The following is a 20,971-nucleotide window of genomic DNA, read 5'->3' on the forward strand; positions in this document are numbered from 1 at the left end:
GATGAGGAAACAAAAAAGGTACGTTGCTCTTGCGCTGCTGTTACCAGGGCGGAGTACGGCTCGTCGTGATGATGGGTCATGCTATTTTCGCTATCGCGGACATACACCCGCCGCGCAAGAGATGGATGTCGCTCATTTGCCACCGTTGGGATCCTGGTCGGATGACCGATTATCTTCTATAGGTAGGAGAGAAAGTTTATTAATTGGGCGTCGATATACTGAGTCACCTACGCGAACATCAACTGCTCTAACCAGTTCGTCACTCCCTGGATACACTGTGACAATTCTGGCCATCTTCCATTGCTGCGGAGGCAAATTCTTGTCTTCCAGTAAAACAACCTGACCTGGAACCACATTTGCGGCGCGACGATAGTTTTTCCCTCTTGGTTGTAGACTGGTCAAATAATCCCGCACCCACGATCTCCAAAAATGTTCCCTCATTAACTGTAAGTGCTGCAAGCGACTCAAGCGGTTTGTCTTAACCGAGTCATATGAAGGCTCAGGAATCGCATTCATCGGTCGCCCAATGAGAAAATGCGACGGTGTAATCACGTCACCGTCGGAAGGATCGTCGGAAAGAGAGAAAAGCGGACGTGAATTAAGAATAGCCTCCACCTGCGTCAACAAAGTACCAAATTCCTCAAAAGTCAGGGGAGTATCTCCTACAATCCGCTTCAAATGATACTTTGTACTCTTCACTGCCGCCTCCCAGAGACCTCCGAACTCCGGAGCTTCAGGCGGGATGAAGTTCCATGCTATCTCCTTCGATTGACAAAACGAACCAATATCCTTAACAAAAGCTTCGTCACGAAACAACAGAAAAAGATTGTGCAGTTCTGCCTTGGCACCCCGAAAATTAGATCCGTTGTCGGAATGCATTTCGCGTGGAACACCCCGCCGGCTGACAAATCTTTGTAAGGCTGCTACAAAAGCAGCCGTAGACATGTCCGACACCAGCTCAAGGTGAAGAGCTTTGGTTGTCAAACATACAAATACAGAAATATATGCCTTTATGACCACAGGTTTTCTTGTCCCTTGTTTCACCAGAAATGGCCCAGCATAATCAACACCGGTCACCTCAAAAGGAGCTTCACAAATTACCCGGGCTGACGGCAAATTACCCATGTATTGTGTAACTCCCTTGGGCCGTGAGCGAAAGCAACGGACGCAATTTCGAGTAATTTTTCGAACAGCAGATCTGGAACCCATCAGCCAAAAACGTTGTCGCAAGGCGGACAGCAGACCTGTAGGTCCAACGTGCATATTCTCCTCATGATATGCACGAATGATGAGGTCCGTTATGTAGTGTTTCGGAAGAATGTATTGGTGCTTCATTTGCAACGGCAATCGAGAGTTTTGAAGCCTGCCACCTACTCTCAACGCACCATCCTGGAGAAATGGACCTAACATACCGACCACCCTACATGGTTCATTGTTCTCCACGCGATGCACCTCATCCAACAAAGCCTCGTGTTGAATCAGCACTACAATCGTATGCAGGGCTGTTCTGAGCTCGGATATTGTAGGCAAAACTTCCCTAACGCGATTTTCAACGACCTTTTCACGACAATTCTTTATGAATCGTTGGACATAAGCAAGAACACGTTGGAGCTTCCGAAAACTACTAAATCGCTTGAAAAGAGGAAGATCGTCGACGTTGAGTACATTGATAACAACCAAACAAGACGACTTCATTTCCGGGAGCTCGCAGTCACGAATCTCCTCGATCACTGCTGGTTCGTAGTCTTGTGAGTGAAGGAACGTTGGACCATTCCACCACAACGCGTTACCCTTTAAAACATCGGGAGACTGACCCCGAGAGACAACATCAGCGGGGTTCTCCTTCGATCGAACATAGCTCCATTGGGTATGTTGGTTCTCTTGAACAATCTCAACGACACGATTCCGAACAAACGGTTGAAGCACTGTGGGTGACTTACGCAACCAGGCAAGTACTATCTGACTGTCTGACCACAGATGGAGAACAGAAACGTCAACGGAAAGAATCGGAAACACCTTGCGAACCAAACGTGACAACAGCAGTGCTGCGCAAAGTTCCTTTCGTGCAATCGTCATATCGTGCAAGGGGGCTATCTTACTTTTACTGCATAGCAGCTGAACGCTACATTCACCCTCAGCGCTGACACATCGAATGTAAATACAAGCCCCGTAAGCCAATCCGGACGCATCAGCGAAGCCGTGTATTTCCAAAACGACGTAACGGAAGCGCAATACTGGTCTTGGAACCTTAATTTCATTCACGCCTTTCAAACATTCACAAAATCGCTGCCAATCAGCAAGCAAATCTCCTTCCAACGGAGAGTCCCAATCCATTTTAGCCGACCATGTGCGCTGCATCAATTGTTTTGCCAAAACAACGACGGGAGATAGAAAACCTATTGGATCGAACAGCTTTGCACACTTCGAAAAAACCTGTCTTTTGGTCACCGATGTGGGTTCTGAAGGAGAATTATCGATGGCGTAGAGGAACTCGTCACTGGTTGGGTCCCATATCAATCCGAGAGTCTTAATGACCTCGTTGGCCGATAGCTGATCAAGTTGAAGCAGCTTTTCACGTTCGGATTCGGGAATGTCAGCCAAAATCAGTTCATTGTTAGCACACCACTTGTGTACTGGAAAACCACCCTTTCCTAGGAGAGCTTGCAGCTGGTGGCAGCTTTCAACGGCTTCTTCGATTGTATCGGTACCGGAAATAACATCGTCTACGTAACAGTCCTCAACTACTATGCGAGCTGCTAACGGAAACTCAGGCCCCTGGTCCTCACACAGCTGTACCAATGACCGAGTGGCCAAAAACGGAGCTGCAGCTGTACCGTATGTCACAGTCTGCAGCTCAAGAACCCTTAGCCTCTCTGTAGGATTCGAACGCCAAAAGATACGTTGGACGGACGTTTGATCAGGGTGGACACGAACCTGTCTGTACATCTTAGTAATGTCAGCAGTAAACACGAAACGATGCATTCGGAATCTCAGCAAAATACTGAACAGATCGCTCTGCACAGTAGCACCGACCTGCAGCACATCGTTCAGTGATGCGGCTGAGGAACACGACTTAGCTGATGCATCAAAGACGACCCTTAGTTTGGTGCTTGAACTGTCGGGTCGAAGCACGGCATGATGAGGCATGTAATATTTCATCATTCCAGGACGATCTTCGATCTCACGGATCTCCTTGCAATGCCCCAAACGCTCGTACTCTTCGATAAAGGCCGTGTACTGGGCTTGCAAGTCCGGCTGCTTACGCAAACGCTTTTCTAGGAAAAGGAACCGGCGGAGAGCCATCGACCTATTATCCTCAAGCAGGTGCAGATTACTTCGGAATGGGAGTTTCACTACAAATCTACCGTTTGAATCCCTTTGGTGCGACTGACGGAACAGTTCCTCACACTCCTGCTGCTCCGTAGAAGAAGCAGACTGAACATCGACTTCTTCGATTTCCCAAAATCGCTTAATTGCATCGTTAAGAGACTCAACTGTTACGGAATTCACTTGTAGAGGATTTACGACAACTGATGATTCGTCTTGGATCTCTCCAGCGACGACCCAACCCAACTCCGTCTCACGCAATTCTGGAAGACCATCACCAATGATCAAATGGCCTGGTTTCAACACTCGGAAAAACTCGGTAACACCGATCAGTAGATCGATGTCGGCTGGGGTTCCAAACTTCGGATCAGCCAACGGAAATCCGGACGGAATTTTCCAATCAGACGTATTGACGGCCTTGGACGGAAGAGCATTCGTGATTTTGGGCGTGACCAAACACTTCAAGGATGAACTGTACTCGGAGTACAGTGACTGGACGTTAACTTCGGCCAACTGAGTTGACTTACTTCGCGCCCCGCTTACGCCGACAATATCCGCGCTGACCGGCGTACTGTCGATGCCCAATTTCTGGTACATCGAAACGGACAAGAGATTTGCCTGAGCCCCGCAATCCAAAAACGCACGACACTGAACGGCACTTCCGTTTTTATCGATGACATTTACGACAGCTGTAAGAAGCAACACATTTGGCAAAACAGCTGAACAAGAAGTCGAGGCAACATTCGTGGATACCGAACTGACTGAGGTGGACGATTGTTGTGGAGGAGACGATGATGACTGAACTGAAAGACTCTGCTCTTGCGGCTTTGGTTCCGCGCGTTCGACGGACTCAACCTTCTGAACTTCCTCGTGTAGAAGGGAATGATGACGCTTGTGACATTTGGAACAGTTGCTCTTAGACGGACAGTTAATCGAGCGATGCCCACGGCGAAGGCAGTTGAAACAAACTCGAGACTCTTTCACCTTTGCGATACGGTCTGGGACCGACAGCTTACGGAAATCGGAACACTGGTAATTGAAATGATTACCTCCACACATTTGACACGACTCATTGGTTTCTCCAGAAGTGGACGCATGTACCTTCACATTTACAGACTTCGACGCTGACTGAGTCGACTTACCAACGGAGGACTTTGCGACGGCTGGTTGATCGGTTTCACACCGCTCGAGGACGCGACACTGTTCTTTTAGAAATAACAGCGTATCATCAAAATTTGGTAACTCTCCGTGAGTGAGAGACCGTTCCCAATATTTCCGTGTCACAGGATCTAGACACGAAGTAAGAATTTTTGTGATAATCAACCCAGATGTGTCGTCGATTTCCTGATCCATGTACTTCAAACCCTCAACGTGCCGTGTGCACGTGTCTAGCAATTCACGCAACTCACGGTAAGATTCCTTGCTCATGCGTTTCAACGACAGAAGACTCCCAATGTGTGTATCAATGATTACCCGCTTATTTTCAAAACGTTCAATGAGGATTTCCCAAGCATGGTTGTAGTTATTGTCCGCTATCGTTTTCGCATCAATAATGCCTGCTGCTGAACCGACCAACGCTTTGTCAAGATGATGCAACTTAATTGCATCAGAATCAGAACATTTATCGATGATGTCTTGGAACATCGTTTTGAAACGCGGCCAATTTTCGTAGCGCCCATCAAAAGTGGGTATCGGCGCTCTAAGCGGCTGTTGGATAATAACCTGGGGTGCATTCATTTGCGGCATTGTCGGATCAGTAACAGAAATAGGTTTTGTGATTGATTCGATTAGAGTCTCCACACGAATCATAGCATCGGTGTGGAGATTTTCAAATTCAGATAACTTTCCATCCTGCTCATCGAGCTTTCCGGAAGGAGTATTTGCCAAAATTTCCTTATGAAGCGCGACATACGTATTGTAAAACGTGTCAAGTTTCTTGGAATACACACGTAGAATCGGAAGACTCACCTGACGCGGATCATCCTCCGCCTTCTCCAATGCTTTGACGATGGTGGTAACGCTGGCCTTCACCTGGCCGCGCTGGTGCACGAGCGACTTCACTTCCTCCATTTTGATTTTCTTCGGTGCCTCTGGTGTGCGTGGTAGTGTCATCGGACAGGGGGAATGCTGCTACGGTAGAGCAACTAACACAAACTCACGATGATGACACTGCTCGACTACGGGAACGCCACCAGTTTGTACTTCGAAACACTCACTTCTTCTTCACGCAAGGTTTTGCATACTTGTTTTCAATGTTCACTTTTGCTCAGAGTCTGTTTCTCACTAGCAGTTGCAGTGGAAATGCAGTTCACACACAGTTCATTTTTCCTTCGCACTGCACTGCGTTTATCACTTCATTTGGACTGTATTGTTCTTCCTTTTCATCCGGTTCGGACGGACCACTATGTTGGCAACGCACGCCAACACCAACACTTTCACCAAACACAGGAACAACCGGAGCAGCCAGCCACCGATCGGTCTCGAGCGCCACAGTGCCGAACCGCTCAAAAACCTTCTGCAGAGATTTGGCCAAGCACTACACTATCTTTGCCCTTCGATCGTCTACCTTCCAATTGCGTGTCCTGAAAAGGACTCTGAATAACTCTGCTAACTCTTGTGATAATGGAAGGTAGCGAGAAATGTTGGCATCTGATAGCAGCAGCAGCAGCCGAACGATGAAACCACGCAGAAGCAGAATGGTTATGAGCGGCGGCGAAATCCAGTGGAGACGATCGGTAGCTGCATCCAAACTGAAACGGGGAAGCAGCGGAATTCAAACTGCGGCGGAATCCAAGCAGCGACTAGACCAGCAACTGTGTGCTTCCATCCGCAGGGCTCAGCTTTCTTGGAGTGATAACACCACAACTTGATTTTTCACGTTTTATTGTGCACTGTGTAAATTACAAAATACGAATGAACGATTTTCGGAGCTACATGCTCTTTTATAGTTGTCGTCGGTGAGAAAAAAAAAAACAAAAAAAGCTTATTCAAATTCATTTCTGATTGGTCCACCAATCAGAGACCTTGTTTGTTCGGGTTGTACATTATTGAGGAATAGCGTCGTTTACGCGAGCAATGTGTTAGTGGGAATGGGTGACCGTACGCCCGCGGCCGGCTCGGGGTTAGTGTATGTAATTTTTATATGGATAGGAATGGGAAAAGGATGAGGAAACAAAAAAGGTACGTTGCTCTTGCGCTGCTGTTACCAGGGCGGAGTACGGCTCGTCGTGATGATGGGTCATGCTATTTTCGCTATCGCGGACAAGCATAGCGTGAAATGTGTCCAACTGCGTCCTCATGTTTAAAAACTTAGTTGAATTTTTTTTCGTTTCCCCATACATTTTACAAAGAAACTAAAAATGCAACAGTTTTCAACACATACTTTGCAATGTTGTAAAAAAATCAATTTCGGTCCAATCTTATTGAAACTTTGGTAATAAGCTCTCGAAATATATAGAAATAGTACAAAAATAATACAGGACCCATATCTGAAAGTTAATTTTTTGACTTTTCGCCGCCCTCGCATCACTGTGCGCCGCCTCGATTTCACGCCTCACGCGTTGAAAAGTGAAAACTTTTCACTTTTCCTCTCGCGCTAACCGATTTGTTCCCGAAAAAAATGGAAATCATGCAGATACGCAGCTCTTGCGGTTGGTTCGGTGGCGGACGGCGGCTAATTACCTTGCGCCGGTCGTTTTCAGTGCCAAATCAAATGCCACACATTCAGCTCCGGGTTAGGAAATTTTGAGGAAAAAAGCGAAGCTAAATAGACAGACAAGTTCATGCATCGTTGGGTTCGAATTGAATGAATACCTACTGTAGTTAGTGTACGCGGTCTAGCCAACACGCGTATTTCCATTAAAACGAATGTTAAGCTTCCGTCCTTCTAAAAAGGTGTAGCGCATTGTAGGCTAAACAGTCAGAGCTGGTTTGTGTGCATTATTGTACAACTGAATGGCATGATAATTTTAGCGGTAGATGGGATGGTTCCACTTGGTATTAATCATCGACAGGCAGGCCGGTTTCGTAATACGTTGGAAACGCGTAACGTAAGGGATTTCGTCACACTTCTGTTCGTTCAGTGTTTTGTTTTTGACATTGTTGCGACGGAATTGTTTTGTTTCTGTTTTCTTTCTATTCAGAGAGAAATTTTACGCTGTTTACCTTCTTTCGGCAATAATTTGTGCATGTAGCTAGAAGATGCTTATCATTATTGTCTATAACTTTTTACATCTACTTATACTTTCGGTCCTGTGCGCCCATGGTGATGCAAAGAGCTGACGTTAAAGATCCTCTTGTCTACTACAATTTTAGACCCCAAGTTTAGCCAAAGGTTCGCCGGTATTGCTCGAATTCCATACAAGCTTTCTTGATTCCGAACTCAATGTGAGGTGTACAGGTAGTCGCACAACCATAATTCGAAAGCCACTTTTATTGAATTGCCTCAATAGCGTATCTGCTACGAGATTCCACAAAAGTGGCAACAAGACTCCCCTTCAGGGCATCCACAAACACTCAATTTCCGAATCGCCGCTTGACGCAATGTCGAGAATAGGTGTCGGTTTGTTGAGCATTTGGTAAATCCAATTGGAAATCATTAGAGATATACCATGACCGCGTGGGGCTTCCAATATGGCATCGAAAGGTACGTTGTCGAAGGCACCCTCAAAATCTAAGAAAACACCCATGAAAGATTGCTTTTGAGTGAATGCTTTCTCGATATCCTAAACAGCTTTGTGTAAAATAGTCAGTGGACTTACCAGATTGGTAGGCATGTTGGTTCACATGAAGAGGCACGTTGACCAGATGAACATCACGGATGTGATGATCGACAATGCGTTCTAAGCATTTCAGAAGAAAATAGATCAAACTGATTCAGGCCTCTTTGCTTCTTCATACGACGCACGACCCACTTTCGGAATAAACTTTGAAGTTAGAATTTGGGAATACACCCTGTAGCAAAACTGCAAACAATCAAACCTCTTTTGAAGCAAAATAGGAAATATCCCATCCGCTCAAGAAGATTCAAAACAAGCAAATCTGTTTAGTGCCCATTCAATCGATTCTATAGTTACAATACTCCGAGCCAAAGCCAGGGAATCATAACTACAAGAAAAGACATCAGGTTCATCCAAAGATTTAATATCCACATATCGATAATCCTCTGTACTGTACTGAACAAGCATTACAAAACTTTCTCATCAGAGGAAGTGAAATCGCCATTTGGCAAACGAAGTTCGTTTGCTCGGAAATTCTTAGATTTCACCAGGATTTTGTTCAATCGACTGACTTCACTCAAACTGGAAATATTTGTACAAAGGTTTTTCCAACCGGATCGTTCAGCAGACTGACGAGCTTTCTGGTAGGCCTTGCGAAAGCCTCTGATCCAGCCAAACGTCGTCTGTTCCAACTTTTTCCACATTGTTTTCTGAGTTTCGCCAGATCAGAACCACCACAGGGTTCCTCTTGTGGTCTTCACAAACCGCAGAGGGCAAGTTTCTTCGAAAGCTTCCATAATGTGGGTCGTTTTAGTATCAACGGAAGCATCTAAATCACTTGGAGTGTCAATAGATGGTAAGTACCTATGAAATTTGGTCGCAACCAAATCAGTAAAAAAAACCCAGGTTGTTGACCGGGGATTCCTGAAACGCATAGTTTGTGAAGAAACATTCAAGTGTTCAAAAAAGATGTAGCGATAGTCAGATAAAGATTCTTCATCATACACATGCCAATTGGTCAGCTCGTGACTAATTCTGCTAGCTAGAGCAAAGCGTTATGTCTAACACTTCCTCTCTAGCAGATACTATGAAGGTTGGGCGGATGCCTATGTTAAGTAATTCAAGATCTGTACTACTTAAACATTCCATCAAACAGGAGGCTCTCAAGTTAATGTCTGAGCTGCCCCCGATGTTATGGTGAGCTTTAGCATCACTGCCAACAATAAGCAAAAGGCCTTTTGAAGTGCAGTATGCGATGACTTGCTTGAAAGCATCCGTAGGGGATAGTTCTTCATGCGGTAAATAAACCGAGCAATAGACATATTTGCTGATGAGGTTTCCAACAGATACATAAATTGTGACAGAACATACATCTCTGGTGGTTAACTCAGAGACGAGTGTAGCAACGATTCCATTGTGGACAAACACACAGGCTCGAGGCATGACACGCGAGTTTGCTTTTTCACGCTTACTGAAAGTAGCAAACACCGGGTTCCCAAGCAGTCTTGTTAGTGATCGCAGTCTTTGACACCTTTTCGTCGATATTCGGCTGTTTTTGTCTCCGACATACGCAGCACAAGCAATGAAACTGAAGCAAAAAATGTCAAACGAATGCACTTGACCATGATAGTATCTTTGGGAGACGGTTCGGCTTCTGTTATTCCTGTGTGTTTTTTTTTTTATAATGAGAGCTGTTTTTGCTATATGTGTATCGTATTCATTTTAACAAGCAAGAATAATCTAATATTAACATTCACAATCGGAATTGGCTGAAAACCATGCGAAGAGCAAGAATTTAAACGAATGCCATCGTATCGGACGACAATGATTTGACTCTTTTTTATGTTCACTGATCATCGTCCTACCGCTCGTGCTGTGTGTGAGAGGTAACGGTAGCGAGTGAGTGTAACAAAGCAAGCTGACACACGACCACAGCACCGAAGTGAAGGTAGTGAAAAGTGTCGAATGTTTACAAGATTGTTCAGAAGGTTTCCTAGATAGACATTCTCCTTACTTAGGCTTTACCATTTTGCATAAGTCTGCATAGATTGATCGTTGCTGTTCTTTTATGCTGAAGATTGATCTGAGCTATCTTAACTGTAGCAGCAACTACCCAAACTAGGCAAGACCAAATACTTCACAAATCAGATCGGTATCGATTGAAAAACGCCAAAGACGAGGATACACAGAATACACTGTGTAAATCGCATATGTTTTTTTTTATACAGCCATTCCATAGAAAAACGATATAGTGCATCTCCGATTGTCGTGAAACTTGGTGGGCTTGTAGTTCTTCGTAAATAATTAGACCCGTATTTTTTATTTCGTCATTAGGGTGACCAATTTTCATATAGGGTGGTCCAAAAAATTAAGGTTTTTCAAAACTAAAAATTTTCAAAAAATCGTATTTTTTGAACCAGTTAACCGATTTTAAACTTCTTTTTTTTTTTGTTTGAAAGCTATTGAATTGTAGTTTTCAGGAAATATACGTTAAAGGGGCTAAAATGTAAAGAGTACTATAAAATATGCAAATATATTAGTTTTTTCACGTTTTCATGGTCTCGGGACCAAAGAGGTACCCTGGTTTTATATTTTTATCAGAAAATTCAGGAAATTTGGCGTAACATATCTAAAAATCAGAGATGTATGTATTTTAGTTTTTGAGATATGATTTTTTGAACCAGTTGACCGATTTTAAACTTCTTTTTTTTTGTTTGAAAGCTATTGAATTGTAGTTTTCAGGAAATATACGTTAAAGGGGCTAAAATGTAAAGAGTACTATAAAATATGCAAATATATATTTGTTTTTTTCACGTTTTTATGGTCTCGGGACCAAAGAGGTACCCTGGTTTTATATTTTTATCAGAAAATTCAGGAAATTTGGCGTAACATATTTAAAATCAGAGATGTATGTTTTTTTAGTTTTTGAGATATGATTTTTTGAAAATAAAAGGTCGAATTTTCCCATACAAGACAAATTTGATTATATTTTGATACCTTATAATATTATGGATACCAAAACTACCAGGAATCACTTTAAAAAGCAATACTATGCATAGTTTTATGAGAATTTGCAATTTGAAGCAATTTTAGAGTAGCTAGTACTAAAATACACGACTCTCTATATTCAAAAAATCATATCTCAAAAACAAAACAACATACATTTCTGATTTTTTGATATGTTACGCCAAATTTCCTGAATTTTCTGATAAAAATATAAAACCAGGGTGCCTCTTTGGTCCCGAGACCATAAAAACGTAAAAAAACTAATATATTTGCATATTTTATGGTACTTTTTACATTTTAGCCCCTTTAACGTAACTATAATTCAATTGCTTTCAAACAAAAAAAAGAAGTTTAAACTCGGCCAACTGGTTCAAAAGTTACGATTTTTTGAAAATTCTTAGTTTTGAAGAACCTTGATTTTTTGGACCACCCTATATGAAATAAAAAATACGGGTCTAATTATTTCCGAAGAACTACAAGCCCACCAAGTTTCATGACATTCGGAGATGCACTATATCGTTTTTCTATGGAATGGCTGTATATCAATATTAACGAGATTTTTGTCCGGTTTTGATGAAATTTTTTGACTTTTCAAGAAAAACATATTGAGACTCGCAACAAATCACTTAATTTTAAATCTTTATTCTAGCACACCTTTTTATGCACGGTTCTCAGACAGTTGGACCTGTTCCGGCCACGTAGCAGGCCAGAACTGGTTCCGGTAGGGGCCCAAAGGGGACACTTTCTGAATTTCACAGAACCACATCGTTCGACGGCCCAAATTTCATTATTTTTCATCTGGAGGTCAATAGGCACAGTGCCGATATCCGACAAAGAATCTGGCCTCTTTTGGCTATTCCGGAACCGGCTCCGGTAGAGGCCTAAAGGGGACACTTTATGAATTTCATAGAACCACATCGTTACATGTTTTGAAATTTTTCTCTGACCAAAATTCTAATTTCTAGTACATATTTATTTGTAGGCATAAGATACTAGGTGAACTTCAGTTAGTAAAAAATACCAGCGATTTCGCCTCCTGCAGTGTGATAATCCTTCATGAATTTCTTTAGGCATGCCTTCAGAAGTGCCTTCTGAATTCCTCTATAAATTCCATCTGATTTTTTTTTACGGAAGTTTTTTCTCAGATTCCTCATAGAGTTCATTCCTTATGAAAACGTTTTGTTAATTCATAGCGAATGAAGAAGTTGGAGTTTTATGAACAACATTATCGCTCCGTTATTGCCCAGTTCTCAGCAATACAGTGTACTGGTCGCGTAGTGGTTGCGACTTGTGGATATGAATGCACTATTGAGGGACCGTAAGGATGAATTTGGTGAGATCGTATCAAGTTTATTTCTCAAATATACTTAACGCAAATCCACTACTGAACTTTGTTTCACTGTATTATGCGATAGGTATCGATATTACTATTGTCTCGTTTCAGAGGGCGAGTAATGGCGCTTACATAAGCCAGGGCTCAAGAGGGAATACCTGTGTCCCATCCCAGGAGATCTCATGGAGTGTACACTAACCCTCTTAGCTAAGTCACTCCCAACGATTTTGTAGTCCAAAATAAATATAATCCAAACTTGGTATACAGGGCGGCAAACTTTGTATACAAGGCGGTCTCGTACCAACTCGTTCTTTAACTGTACTGTATAATAACGTTGCACAGTAGGTCTGGCCGCTTTAATGCTTGTAATACATCTTAAATGTGCTCCAAACGTTAATAATGATACGAGAAATGATAGAAGTAGTCGATTTTATCATTTTCCAGGATTCTTTAAATGAAAGGCTGTGTATGTGTAGACTGGAACTGGACTAGACTAGACAAGATTCCTTCTGCAGTTCGTACCAAGATTCATTCAGGAGCTCCTTCTGGAATTCTTTCAGGAGTTCCTTCAGAGATTGATCTAAGAGTTCTTTCCATGATTTCTCCAGAGGTTCATTCGAGGAACCCCCAGGTGTTCCTACTAAAAGTACTCCAGTAGTTTCTCCTATTCTTCCTGCGGGAATTAATTCTGGGAAGGCTCAAAAAGTTTCTTTTTAGATTCGTCAAGAAATTTCTTTTAGGATTTCTGTTTTTTTGAGAATTCCTCCAGTAATTCTTTCTTCAAAAGTTTCTCCTGTGATTTTTCAAAGAGTTCTTTCTGATATTCCTCAACCAGTTTCTTGGAGTTCTTTCTTGGAGATCCTTCGATACGGATTTCTTCAGGAGTTCCTTTACGAACATCTTGGCCACCCTCTGTATATGAAGACACGCTTTTTTTAGTAAAAAAACAAATTTTAAAACTCTTTCTCAACGTACGTTTGAAATGTAAAATGTAACAGATTCACAGTAAAAATTCAGCTCAGAGTTCAAAGGTTTTTGAGTCATTTGGTCGAATGCCGCTAGATCCAATGTCGTTTGGCCGAATGCTATTTGGCCAAAAAAGGATTCATGAACTTGAGTAATCAATCATGCCACTGTTCTCCACATCAGTATAACTCTAAAGAGCAGCCTATGAATTAAAGAAGGAGAAATCTCTGATAAAATATTGGCCGTTTTAGTGCCAACTAATCTCTGTACTGATAAAACTGGAAAGAATAGCCCAAGATTCAAAGAAGGAATTATTTGGGATCATCATATTGGCGGCTAGAATGTCAAAAAGTTCCTCTGAATTATTAATTATGTCTTTTTTTTTTTTTTTATTTGTGAATTTTAACTTAATGCTAATTCTTCACACCGAATTATGTCTATTATAATTCGGCCAAACGACCCATTCCACCAGATGGCATTTGGTCAAATAGCGTTCGGCCAAACGACAGTGGGCCAAATGAAATTCGGCTAATTGGCTGTGGCAGAAGGAGTCACAGATGGAATTTATTAAGGAACCCTTGCACAAATTCCTTCAGATATCTCATGGAAGATGTTAAGGGAAATCACAGCAGGAAATGATGGAGAAGTTTCAGTAGAAACTAATGAAGCAATTCCAGCAAACGTATCTGGAGGTATTCCAGGAATTCCTGAAGGTATATCTAGAGAAAACATTGGACAAACACCTGAATAAATAACTATAGAAAATATTAGAGCAATCCTTTGAGAAATACCCATAGAAATATCCGTAGAAATCTTAAGCGGAATCCTTGGTGAAATTTCTGGAATAAATCCTGGAAGCATACCATTTCTGAAGTAATTACATGAAGAATTCACAGGGGAATCCTAGGACGAGTTCCCAGAGAAATTCCTGGGGCATCCTTAAAATGGAATTGCTAGAGTATCCATAGCAGGATTTACCAGTTGAAGTTCCTGAATTAATCTCGGCAAATCCTAACTGATTCCTGCAGCAATCCCAGCAAGAATCGCTATAGATATCCCATGAGAAAAACTCTCTAGGAATTCCTAGAAGAATCCCATTAAAAATTTCTTGAAGTGAATCGGTTAAAAATTGACAGAGTTATAGCAGCAAGTGCCCAAAATAGGTCCCAAATGGTCCCAGACTCTACCTACTTGAACTGGGAACATGACCTCAAAAAAAAAAACGACATAGATCGCAAAGAAAGGTCTCTTATGAATATTTTTCAATCATTAGTGTCCGACCATAAACTACGTAAGCTCTTGGGGTTTGAAGGCACGTTCTGACCGAAATCTACGATTCATGCAAATTTCGCAATTTTGTCCAAATAAAAGTCTACGAGAGTGGTAGATTGTCAAAAATGAATAAATATGGATATTTTACCAAGATCATCGGCCTTGTATAAGTTGGTATAAAAAAAGACATTTTCCCAGTCAACAAGTGATCGTATAAGATGTTGCATAGGATGATAAAGTGGAGGCGATATGCGTACATTTTACATACGCCTAAATGGAGGCTTGCACGCATATGGCCTCCACTTTATCATCTTATGCAACATCTTATACGATTACTGGTTGTCTGGGTTGTTTGTTTTGCTACGAAATAGTCATTCATGCAACAAGTTGCAAAATGTTGATGTTCTCAGCTCGAGTCGTACATTAAAATTCAATGAGGCTTGCCATATATTTCAAACTTACTTTGAAAATGACATTCAGTTCACTGGTTTCCAAGATATGACAGTTTAAAATTAGTTGCCTAAAAATAGTGTTTTACGAGAACAGCTCTAGCTTCGCGAAAGATTAACCAATCGAGTACAAAATGTACCAATGAGGCACATATAATAGGTTGGCAAACAGTCAAAATTTGATAATTTTTGATGCACTCTATGAAAAGTTAAAGGTTGTTGAACTTTTTTGTGAGAGAAGAAAAATTGCCTACCCCATACATTTTGGCTACCCCTATATATGAAGATTTGTTATTTCGAGTAAAAATCAATTTTAAAACTCTTCCTCAACGTATGGTTGAAAAATAAGATGCTATAGATTCATAGTAAAAATTCAGCTCAATCCCGTGTATTATTACGAAGATTTTTGGTTCATTTTGTTCAATGTCATTTGGCCGAATGCCGTTTCGCCGAATTCTGTTCGGCCAGAAAAGCACTTAAGATCTTGAGCAATCATGCCACTGTTCTCCACATCAGTATAACTCTATAGAACAGACTATGATTTAAAGAAGGAGAAATCTCTGATAAAATATTGGTCGTTTTAGTGCCAACTAATCCCTGAACGGTAAAACTAGAAAGAATAGCCTAAGATTCAAAGAAGGAAATATTTGGGATCTGCATATTGTCAGTTAGAATGCCAAATAGCGTTCGGCCAAACGACATTTGCCAAACGAAATTCGGATAAATGGCTGTGGCTGAAGGAGTCACAGATGGAATTTCTGAAGGAACCCTTGCAGGAATTCCTTGAGAAATTTCATGACAGATTTTTAAAGAAATCCCAGCTGGAAATCTTAGACGGAAGCCTGAGTAGAAACTAATGAAGCAATTCCAGCAGAAATATGTGGAGGAATTCCTGGAGGAATACCAAGAGGACTATTCGTAGAAATCTTAAGTGAAATCTTTGGCGGAATTGCTGGAAGCATACGTCTACAAGAATTCTGAAGTATACACAGGAGGAATTCATAGAGTAGAATTGTTAGAGTAACCATAGCAGGATTTGTTTGAGGTATCCCAGTTGAAAACACTAATGAATCCCTACAAATCCCAACAAATTCCTACAGCAATCCCAGCAAGAATAGGTGGAGGAATCCCAAGAGGAAACCCTTGAGAAATACCAAGAGGAAATAATATAAGAATCTTATGAAGATCACCATTGGAGAAATCTCTGGAAGAATTCTAGCAGGATCTGCAACCTGGAAGCATGAATTCCAGAAAGAATACAGGAAGGAATACCTGGATGAATCTCTAGTACGATCAGTGCGGCCCGGATTAAGGATTGTGGGTGCCCGACGCCGAAGTCCCTTCGGAACTAAAAAAGCAAAGAACAAAAAAAAAACTTTTTCTTTGTTTTCGAACAGTTACTTGAGCAATGTGAAAAATAAATGTGCAGCAACCAAAAAAGATTGCTTAATCATTAGGGTCCGTCCACAAACTTCGTAGATTCTTGGGGGACAGGGTGGTGTGAATGGGGTTGGACCCAACTAACATTTATTGTGAATGTAAACGTCAACAAAGCGTCCCTAATACGGCTTGATGCTGAGTTACTGTGTTGTACATATGGACGGAAGCTTCTATGCAAGCCCTATACCAATGAATCTGGCGAACTTAATCAGCTTGTACATGCTGTGCGATCAGCTTCTATGCCACCTAGTCATAGCTCTTTTCTAGGCTCCTATGTAACCACTAACTGAATTACATCTTGAGAAGGCGCTTTTTCAGCCTTTTCGCAATTGTTAAATAATAGTTTTACGGCATCCTCAAATTAAACGATTAAATATAATTAGGTTATGGATACCGTGACGCAATACATGTGAAACTGGAATTATCACTTTCAAAATTGAATAACTAAAGTACTTGCCGCTACTTGGAATCGAACTCCCGATCTCCGTATCCACTGGTCCCGATGATGTCCTCGCTGCCACACTGCTATATATAAATAACATAGAAAATAGCCCGTTTTGTTTTACTCCAGACAAGGCTTCATAATTGTGCCACAAGAAACCTTACCCAACTTCATCTTGCTGTAAAAGCTTGTGAAACGTCAAACGCAATAATGTTTACATTGAACAAGCTGTGTGGTTGCGCCAACAGATTCTTCTTCACAGCTTCTAGCTGAAAGAGTGTTCTTTAAACGGCTACAAAGCGCTGCTGTTTTGTGATTTGGCAACATTACAAAACGTACTGTATAAAAGCAGCTGTTGTAGTGGCTGGGACTCTTCCTCGATTTGCACATCTTCCGGAAAATCTTCCGGCATTGAATTAACAATAATGTTTACATCCGACAAGCCGTGTTGGTAAACCAACAGTTTCTTTATTACGGCTTCTAGCCGTAATGAAATCGCATAACGGCCTTTAAAGCGCTGCTGGTTTGGGAATTTGTCAGTATAACGAATTGCACTGTATAGTAGCAGCTGTTTTGTTAGTGGGGACTCCTATTCGATGTGTTCAAGTTTTCACATCTTCCGGGAAATCTCCCGGAGTTGGAATAGAGTGGAGTAAAGGCAGCCCCAGTGGATTTCTGAAAACCGAGTTTGGTAGCTGGATGGTGCTTGTTTTGCAGTCGTGTATTAGCTTATGATTTATATTTGACTAGCTTTCCTTTTATTCAGCGTTGACTGCTTTTACTCGATGGTTACACAACAGAAAGCAAATGACTGAAGCTTATAGCGCTGAAAATGTTAGTTGGGGAGGCAAGTTTTGGTCAATGTCTATAATTATGTATGAGCAAAAGTCTACGAGAGGGTAGGGGGAGTCAGAGATTATCAAAAATGGGTAAGTATTGATACTTTATCAAGATCACATGATTTCTATAGGCTTGTAAAAATAAAGACGTTTTAAATCTACCAACAGCCCAGTCAAACGCCTATATTCCCGTTCATAACCACGTATGAAGATAAAGGTGTATGACCTGTATTCGAAGGTACATAAGAATAACTAGCCAGTATGCAGAGCAGCCGACTAGATATTCCTGTACTGTGAAAAACCGGTACCCTCTCGTGCCAAGTTAATTAGTTTGCCGTCAAGTCAGACAAACTTGTTCAAATTTGTACGAAAGCAAGCTGATAATCTTGCTTTGAACCTTGAGTTTCACACCAACAACCAACAACCTGTTAATCCCAATGCACGCGACAATCAACTCGCACTTGGTGAAATTCCGTTTTGAAGTCTTTATTTCATTCGCCACATATGTCACACTACAGTCCAGCATGAATCTGATTACCCCACTGACATCGAATGCATACCACGCAGCCAACATCACGCACCAGCCAGCCAGCCCACCGAACCCAACCAAAGACACCTTTCTTTTCTCTTGGTTGTTGTGGGACGGAGAGCAGCTCGCACCCGCACGCGTTTCCCACACCTGGGTGCTCCACAAAAAACAACCGTTCAGTTCCGAAGAAAGTAAGTGAAGTAACTGTTGTTTATAATCGGTCGCGTGTCATATTTTTATGCGACCAAGTTCCCAAGGCTGACAAGCAAAACCGAACCCGGAACGCTCGAAAGCAACCTGAATCATAATCATCATCACTCACTTGGCGGTGTTCTACACCTGGCTCTTGGCTCGGCTGGACTCAGATGGGGAATTCCGGTGGATCTGCTTTCACTTTGCGCGTCAATTAGCAGCGACAACCTTTCGGCATCCTCTCCTTATCAAAAAACGGTGCTGGAATAATATTTTCCTCCGCAAGTCACAGCGAACGCTTGGCAGTTAGACGACGACGACGACGACGGCGAAGACGACTTATCACCGATGATTTCGCGAACCCTGGGAATAACCGGTCTGCCTTCCAATCACTGTTGTTCTATCCCCGAAGATCATTCGTTGCGAAAGTTTGGTTTTTAGGGTATTCCAACTAATCTTCAACCGATAATCGCACAGATCGTCGTCGCACTCCGCACTAATAATCACGTGTCTTTCACCAACGGTCACCGACAGTGTTTAACTTTCGCGCACACACACACCACCGGTGGACAACCCACTCTGAACTGCTGAATCTTCCGGAGGTACTAGGTACTAGGTAGGCTAGAAAACGCGTCCGAACGATCCGACCGATCGTTGCCAACTGAGCGAAGCTCAGCTGTGATGGTAAATTTTTATATTAGCTGCCGATAGAGACACTACTCGACGACGACTGACTGAACCGATTCGATGCAGTGCAAAAGCTCTTCTCCGGTTTTGCCGATTCACTTCTCGCGCGGTGGATCCAGACCAGCCAACATGTGTGGGACTTTGGCTTGGCGCGGAGCCGGCTGCTGCTGCAATGCAACTCGATTTGTTGAAGGGGAGCATCCTGCGTTCAGAGTAGTGGAGAATGGAGATACGTAAACAGAAGAGACAGCCCTCACTGTCTTTAGCTTTTTTTACTCGGGATGGGGACATCCAGTTGTGTGTGGATGCTGGAACGATAGGACGGGTGAATTTGGGATAGCTGATTTAAATTTGTAAGGAACAATAGGAGACAATCAGTGAAGTACTAGATTGAAAGTAGTGAGCTGGATTTTTGTATGGTGAGATGTTCAATTCTGCATTTCTGCAATGAAATGGTGCAAACAGCGTGGGTTATATGATTTCTTGACTAATTTGATGCTGTTTGAGTTAAAGTTTGGGTAACTGTGTTGTTGAAGTTGCATGAAATAAATAATACAACAACAAAGTTATCCAAAATTTTGCTCAAACAGCATCAAATTAGCCAAGAAATCATATAACCCACGCTGTTTGCACCATTTCATCGCAGAAATGCAGAATTGAACATCTCACCATACAAAAATCCAGCTCACTACTTTCAATCTAGTACTTCACTGATTGCCTCCTATTAGAATGTTCAGATACCAGTACAAAAGGTCAAATATTTGACCAAAAATAAACCAATTCTCATACTCCTTATCTTTTCTTGTCTTCTTCTTATTTGTTGATCTACGTTCCCACTGCAACTTGGCCTGCCTCACTTCAACTTAGTGTTTTTTTTTTCTCTATTAACCCTTATGTAGCCGGCAGGGTACCCGGGTACCCAGCACCCATTTAAAATCACGGTGTAGAAAAAAGCAAAAAGTTTGCCGGCCACATAACGGTTAACGAAGTTTTTGTCCTAGGCTAGTTCATCTCGGGACCAACGCTTTACTTTTCTTCTTAAGGAAGGGAAGGAAGAACTCACATGCGAGTTTGTCGCTAGTGGGATTCGATCCCAGGCCCTCAGCGTAATAGTCACGTGCTTTAACCGCCACACTAGATCCGCTCCACTAACTTAATGTTCTTTAAGCACTTCCACAGTTATTGATTGAATAGCTGTATTTGCCTGCAATTGCATGAATGTGATTTCATCACAGATTCCTTCGAGAATTCCTTTGGCAATTGCCTAGGATTTCTTTGAGCACTCTTATAGATTCCTTAAGTAAATGCTACAGGGATTCGTCCATGAACTCTCTTTAGGATTTCTTTAGGATTTTTCCAAGAATTCCTTCTGCGATGTCTCAAGTACTTCCTCCTGGGATGTACAGGTAATCTTCGATATAATGTACCCTCGATATCGTACCCTCGATATAACGAATTCGATATAACGTACATTTTGCTTTGATAAACGAGCAACATAGATAATTTTTTTCTCAGCAATAACCCCCAGATAAACTACTAATGTTACTATCATTTCATGTACTGATTTATCGACCGTATTCTATAATTATTTTTCTTGATGATTTTGTGGCTATATCGGTCTCTTTCTGCTCTAAATAGTTAATATCATTTTAACTCATTGTTGTTATAGAAAAAAGGTAGTAAGTAAATTTTAAATAAGTATCAGTAGTAGTTGTAGTATTAGTAGTAGTAATAGTAGTAGTAGTAGTATTAGTAAAAGTAGTAGTAGTAG

At 41.9% G+C, this 20,971-nt stretch overlaps 2 protein-coding genes across 2 annotated transcripts in view; both read right to left on the bottom strand.

Annotated features, from left to right (window-relative positions):
- Window positions 1-19,240, bottom strand: part of LOC109424095 (carboxypeptidase D) — a 119,241-nt gene extending 100,001 nt beyond the window's left edge. The window contains exon 1 of the mRNA XM_062844889.1: window positions 18,644-19,240. The gene's annotated coding sequence lies outside the window, so the exon portion shown is untranslated. The remainder of the gene's footprint in view (window positions 1-18,643) is intronic.
- LOC134288663 (uncharacterized) lies at window positions 133-5,397 on the bottom strand. The gene is made up of 4 exons (XM_062854179.1): window positions 5,296-5,397; window positions 4,470-4,532; window positions 1,413-4,356; window positions 133-176 (listed from the first exon to the last, which is right to left on the bottom strand). The coding sequence occupies exons 1-4, from the start codon at window positions 5,395-5,397 to the stop codon at window positions 133-135; spliced, it is 3,153 nt and encodes a 1,050-aa protein (XP_062710163.1).
- Window positions 19,241-20,971: the final 1,731 nt, after the last annotated feature.

The sequence above is a fragment of the Aedes albopictus genome, chromosome 1, assembly GCF_035046485.1.
Source record: "Aedes albopictus strain Foshan chromosome 1, AalbF5, whole genome shotgun sequence".
In the NCBI taxonomy this organism is placed as follows: Eukaryota; Metazoa; Arthropoda; class Insecta; order Diptera; family Culicidae; genus Aedes; species Aedes albopictus.